A 6,478-nucleotide genomic window follows, 5' to 3' on the forward strand; every position below is an offset into this window, starting at 1 on the left:
TCTTCTTTTTGAGAATCAATGGCCCAAGGGCCCAAGGGCCCCATGGCCCGGTACCAAGGGTCCCACGGCCCGGTACCAATGGCCCAAGGGCCCAAGGGCCCCATGGCCCGGTACCAAGGGCCCCACGGCCCGGTACCGGACGGAATGAGCATACTCATACACTGTTACAACTCCTTCATAGTGTCATATTGCTTTTTGGAGAATTATGATGATAAGTTCATAGTAGATGCAAAAGTATACTTAGGTACAATATATTATGTTGAACATAATATATATGGATGGATCACAGCCAACACAGTTATTTTCAACACAACCCCTTGTCCTTGGTCATGGAGCACCAGCACTTAAAAGAATAAACTTCATAATTCTCAAAATTCAGACCCTTTGCTTTTTTATTAAAATCATGTACTTGTACTTTTACTTTCAATACTTAAGTACATTTTATATCATAAAAATACTTTTGATACTTAAGTACAGAAAATATCAGATACTTTAAGACTTTTACTCAAGTAGTATTTTAATAGGTGACTTTTACTTTTACTGGAGTAATTTTCCAGTAAGGTATCTTTACTCAAGTACGACTTTTGTGTACTTTATACACCACTGTATATATATATATGAACACACATATATATATATGCCATATGATGCCATCTTGGTTTGTATCATTGTTGTTCCCATGGCGATGGAAAGCCCCTGAAGGCTGGCCATGCATGACTTGTGACATCATAGTTCTATTCAAAGGCAATTCTAGAATCTGGATTCTAGAACTCTCTTATAGCCACAGAGACGCAGTCTCTCTCAAACCAGTTGAAGCGGATCCTTCAAAGGAACGAAGAAAACCAGGATTTCACTAACAAGACAGAGTTTTGAAGACCACGAATATCTTTAATCGACAAGTAAAATCTTCAAACATGATGAGTTCAAGTGAAGACAAATCCGCCGCACCTGTGCAGCCTGATTCAGACAAGGACACCATGAGTGGAGATCAGGATCACCCTCAGGACAGTGCACACACCTTTGACCTAATGCAAGAGTTATATCAGAGCAATAAGGCCTTGGAGAGGAAGTGTTCGGCTCTGGAGCTGAGGGCAATCAGAGACCTGGAGGAGGAGAGGAACAAGTCAAGTACACTTCTGGGCCAGCTGATCACCGAGAGGGGCAAGGCCTCCCGTGAGCTGGAGCTCCAAAAGCAGCTGTTGCGCCACAGCGACGAGGCGTGGAAGGAAAGATTTGAGGCTCTGGAGCTAAACTTCACCCGAGACCTGGAGGAGGAGAGAAACAAGTCAGAGAGACTCACGGCCAAACTTGAATCTCAAGCCCGGATAATCAGCCAGTGTACGAAGGCCAACAACAAAATACACGGGCTGATGAAAGACAAGGTGTATCTCTCTTATAAACTTGAGGTCAAAGAAGACACCTGGCAGAAGACGTATAGGGCTCTGCAGCTAAAGTCTATTAAATACCAGGACGAGGAGAGCAAGAGGACTGAGGCACTGGCGGCTAAGCATAAGGATGACTTGAGCCACCTGGAGGAAAAGGTCGTCGGTCTCCAGGCGGAACTTAAGTCGGAAAGCCAGCGCTTCAGCGAGCAGTTAAAGCTGTGCAACACGACCTGGAAGGACAAGGTAGACTCTCTTCAGGAGGAGAACACCAACGAGAAAAATCGCTTGGAGTCTTCCATCAAGAAGGACAAGTCCTGTGTGCAGCAGAGACAGGAGGCACAGGAGCAAAGTCTAAAAAATGAAATCCTGGTCCTGGAGAACGTGTGCCTGAGGCAGAAGAGGAAGAATTTAGGATTTTTTGGAAGAATGATGGAGGACAGGGAGACGGAGCTCACGAAGATGAAGAGAAAACAGCTATCTCGCTCCTCTATCATCCCTTCTCGCTCCTCTCCCGTTCCATCTCGCTCCTCTATCATCCCATCTCGCTCCTCTCCCGTTCCATCTCACTCCTCTATCATCCCTTCTCGCTCCTCTCCCGTTCCATCTCCCTCCTCTATCATCCCTTCTCACTCCTCTCCCGTTCCATCTCGCCCCTCTCCCAACCCTTCTCCCGTGGGCGACCTAGTCCTAGACGGAGACTCTACCGTGATGGAGAGCCTCCCTTCAGTGCATGAATGTAGTCCTGGAGGGAGACTCTACCGTGATGGAGAGCCTCCCTTCAGTGCATGAATATAGTCCTAGACGGAGACTCTACCGTGATGGAGAGCCTCCCTTCAGTGCATGAATGTAGTCCTAGACGGAGACTCTACCGTGATGGAGAGCCTCCCTTCAGTGCATGATTATAGTCCTAGACGGAGACTCTACCGTGATGGAGAGCCTCCCTTCAGTGCATGAATGTAGTCCTAGAGGGAGACTCTACCGTGATGGAGAGCCTCCCTTCAGAGTGTGAATGTAGTCCTAGACGGAGACTCTACCGTGATGGAGAGCCTCCCTTCAGTGCATGAATGTAGTCCTAGAGGGAGACTCTACCGTGATGGAGAGCCTCCCTTCAGAGTGTGAATGTAGTCCTAGACGGAGACTCTACCGTGATGGAGAGCCTCCCTACAGAGCATGAATGTAGTCCTAGACGGAGACTCTACCGTGATGGAGAGCCTCCCTTCAGGACTACTTTCATGCTCTGAAGGAAGACTCTACCGTGATGGTAGAGTGTGAGTGTATGAATGGGTGTGAATGGGTGAATGACAGCGTGTGGTGTGAAACAAGCGCCGTTCATTTACCTTTCATCCATTTTGGGTTTGTAATCCTGGTGATCAGGGTTTTCCCGAAACAAAAACAACGATTGAAATAAACTATCAAATCAATTTGAACCACAGTTTCCGCCTTAAATATATTTAGTGTTAGAACAATTGTATGACATGATGGTGACTATAGCGAAGAAGTACTTGTACTTTACGTTGTTATTTTAACAATAAAAGATCTTTCAAATTATATTTTAGGGTTAACGACTAATTATTCTGTTATAAATAATGATATTCTACAATGAAAACAAACGTGATATTTATCAATGACGGGTTTATGGATATATTTAATATGAGCATTATTTACTGGTAATATATCTCTTTGTGAATCACCGGTTTGTGTTGAATACATGAAGCTCCCTGCACAGAGGTGGACCAGCAGAGAGTCAGAGTTAATATTGATTCATAATAATAATACATGGAATTATGTTAATGTATTCATACTCATTATAATAGTGTTAATGTATTTGTAATATAGGGACATAGAAAACATGAATAATGAGTGGAGAGCTAGCGGGGAGCTAGCAGCAGCGCTAGCTGGCTACAGCGGGGAGCTAGCAGCAGCGCTAGCTTCTTACAGCGTGGAGACAACCAAGGTAGGAACGGTTTATAACCCAACTTTTGCGGTAGTTTATTCTACCTTGACTTGGGCCTAAAGTGTTTATCTCAAAGTATTGAACACTTTTTTAGAATTGTGACATAAATTCCTGGATATAAAAAGTCTAGATGCACTTTTAGGGGCCGTTCACACCAGACTATCAAATCAATTTGAACCACAGTTTCCGACTCTCAAAAACGCGTCGCTAGCAAAACCATTGTTTCCCTATGGTACGGCGCGCCTTTCATGCGCGCTTTTTAAATGCCGCGCGACGCGTTTTTCGAGCGTTTTTTCGGCGCGCTTAAAAGTTGAAATATTCTCAACTTTAAGCGCCTTGCGCGGAGTCGCACAGCTCATCAATGTCACACTCGGCCAGGGCAGCCAATCGGATGAAGCAAGAGGCGGGCTTTATTACTTCACCACTTCCTTCCTGTTTTCGTGTGGTATGAACTCCGACGAGGCATTAATATTAGCGATCTTTAACTACCGCCTGGCAGTTAAAGATCGCCCGGCTGCACTATTTGAGCTCAAGTAAACAATACTGAAAATTCAGTACAAAAATGAAAACTGTTGTCAGCGTTAGCTGCAGCAGCTAGCTCCCGGGTAGCGGGACCAGCCCCGGCCCAACGGTCAACAACAACAGCAACAACATTCACTCACCACATGCCGTCACTTAAAGACAAAGTCCATCCTCCTCTCTTTGTTAAACAGTTCAATGACGCGTTTGTTCAGTTTATCGGTGCGCTTCAGTTCCAGTAACAGCTCCTTCTCCATTTAGTAAATCCACCAGCTAGTCCGTTTCTCCTCCTCCTTCAGCCATTGAGTGTTAAAACACTAAACATGTATAACTTCTCTTATGTTTCAGGCTGAATTCTTCTTGCTCTACTGAGTTCTGCTAGCAGCTAGCTAGCTTTCTGTTGGCTAAAGTCACGCTGACCCACTGACCAATCACAGCGCATGTTAATGCAGATTTATAGATTTACTCACACATTTATATATTTACTAACATATACTTTTACTCACATGTATTTATATATTTACTTCCTAGAATATTTTCTGGGAAAATTATAGAAATGTCTAATAATGTTACTGGACGTTTTTAATCATGACGTTTTCCATAAATCTTATTGAAATGACCTTAAAAACAAAGTTTTCTTCCGATCAATAACGTTGATCAACATTCCTGCAGTAACTGTAGTTACCACCACCAACAGGACTGTTGTGTAACGTTAGTCATAAAATGGGGAATGCTAACCACGTGATAACTGAATACCAGCTAGCTGTGTTAGCCCTAAATATATACTTGTGGTAGCCTTGTGTTAGCTTGTGAGCTAAACAAGTATTGGTTCTGTTAGCCAGATGTTCGCTCTGTGTTAGCATTGTGCTAGGTGTGTGCTAACCATATAATGGCTTTGTTAGTCAGGTGTTGACCATGGGTTAGCTGTGTGCTAACGTCTGAGTGTGTTGGCTAGCCTTGTGTTAGCTGTGTGCTAACATCTAGGTGTGTTGGCTAGATGTTAGCCTTTCCCTAGCTGTGAGCTAACCAAATACTAGCTGTGTTTACCAGATGATAGCTATATGTTAGCCTTGTGCAAGGTGTGTGCTAACCAATCACTGGCTTTGTTAGCCAGTTGTTAGCTACGGGTTAGCTGTGTGCTAACATCTAGACGTGTTGGCTAGATGTTGGCTAGTCTTGTGTTAGCTGTGTGCTAACCATACATTTGCCAAGTTATGTTTGCTAGGTGGTAACCAGAGCTACTATTAGCCGTGTGCTAAGTGTACACCTGATGCTAGTCACATGTTCGGCTACGCTAGCCCTGTGCTAACTGTATGCTAGCACTCAGGGAGGGTTTCTTCAAGCGTTTGGTGCCGAGGGTTCTGATTGGCCAGTTTAAATAGTGAGTTCAGACCTTGGTGAGAGCTGGAAGATTTACTGGAGAATATTTTTTCCCCTGTAGCCCCGATCCCGTTGCATTACAGACCATCATGTGCAGCAGCCTTTACTGTGCTCTGATACCGTACGCACACCCATTCCACTGCTGTAAAACAACTGCATAGTCTTTACAATTCAATGAGACGGAAGCCACAAAACAATAACAACATTAAAAAGTTTGCGACGACCTTCTTCAAATTAAAAGTTCACACTAAACCACTGCAGGAAAACACAGGCTTTTATTTAGAAAAAAAAGATGAACAAAAAAAACAACAGTGATTCAAACACTGCTCAGTGTGTGTGTGTGTGTGTGTGTGTGTGTGTGTGTGTGTGTGTGTGTGTGTGTGTGTGTGTGTGTGTGTGTGTGTTCATGGCTGTAACTCGTAGCCCAGCGGGTCGAGTCCTCGGTCCAACAAAGAGAGCGACGACTCCCTCAACTTCTGGAGAAACCTCCTGAGGTCCTCTTTTGCGAAAACCTGAACACACACAGTTAAAAAGGTTCCGGTGTGGTTAAAAAAAAAAACGAACTAAAAACACATGAACTGATCGTACAGGGCCGATCAAACGGGGCTGGTTACCTGGTAGAGGCGGTGCTGGTCGGAGGAGATGATGTCCGCGAGGCGCAGCGCCTCCTGGTGTCTGGAGGAGTTCTGCAGCACGCTGAGCAGCAGGAAGCTGAGGCGCGGCAGACACAGCGAGCGCAACGCCGCCATCTGGTGGCCGCGCACCGAATCCGGCTCCGAATCCTGCAAACGCAAACGAACGTCATCGCTCTAAACGCGACTGCGGCGCTTTGTTGAAGGCATGGAGGCGGAGAACTCTCCGGCAGAAAGGGAATAAGCGATATTCCCAAAATGAGAACAGAACATCTCATTTTAGAGACAGGAACTATGGAACCAGAGGAGCTAAACCAGGAACAGAAAGGGACATTTATTTATTTTTACTCTTTAAAAACTAGGGTCCCCTTGACCTTAAGGCAGGTCCTTGTCTTTCAAAAAAGTAAACCTTTCATGTTTTCAACATAATTCGACAATATTCAGGAACATAATCCATAAGTATGAGCAAGATGTGTCGAAAATGACCCAAAGAGCTCCCCAAGTTTTGGGAAAAATATTTGTTCATACCGTTAGCAACATGCTACTCGCCGATTCCCAGCCATTTTCATCGCTCAAAATATTTTTCTAAAATATTACATACTTTTTGC

At 44.6% G+C, this 6,478-nt stretch overlaps 1 protein-coding gene across 1 annotated transcript; it reads right to left on the bottom strand.

Annotated features, from left to right (window-relative positions):
• Positions 1-5,583: 5,583 nt before the first annotated feature.
• On the bottom strand, positions 5,584-6,001 carry LOC306752455 (nuclear pore complex protein Nup107-like). Its single transcript, XM_079236216.1, has 2 exons — positions 5,853-6,001; positions 5,584-5,750 (listed from the first exon to the last, which is right to left on the bottom strand). Exons 1-2 carry the CDS (start codon positions 5,985-5,987, stop codon positions 5,643-5,645), a joined length of 243 nt encoding a protein of 80 aa, XP_079092342.1. The 5' UTR covers positions 5,988-6,001; the 3' UTR covers positions 5,584-5,642.
• Positions 6,002-6,478: the final 477 nt, after the last annotated feature.

Source organism: Taurulus bubalis (assembly GCF_910589615.1).
Source record: "Taurulus bubalis genome assembly, chromosome: 20".
NCBI classification, from domain to species: Eukaryota; Metazoa; Chordata; class Actinopteri; order Perciformes; family Cottidae; genus Taurulus; species Taurulus bubalis.

Coding starts and splice junctions, on each gene's coding strand:
- LOC306752455 (XM_079236216.1), bottom strand. CDS start 5,987: ATGGCGGCGTTGCGCTCGCTGTGTCTGCCGCGCCTCAGCTTCCTGCTG. Junction 5,751..5,852: donor ACCAGCACCGCCTCTACCAG/GTAACCAGCCCC, acceptor GTGTGTGTTCAG/GTTTTCGCAAAAGAGGACCT.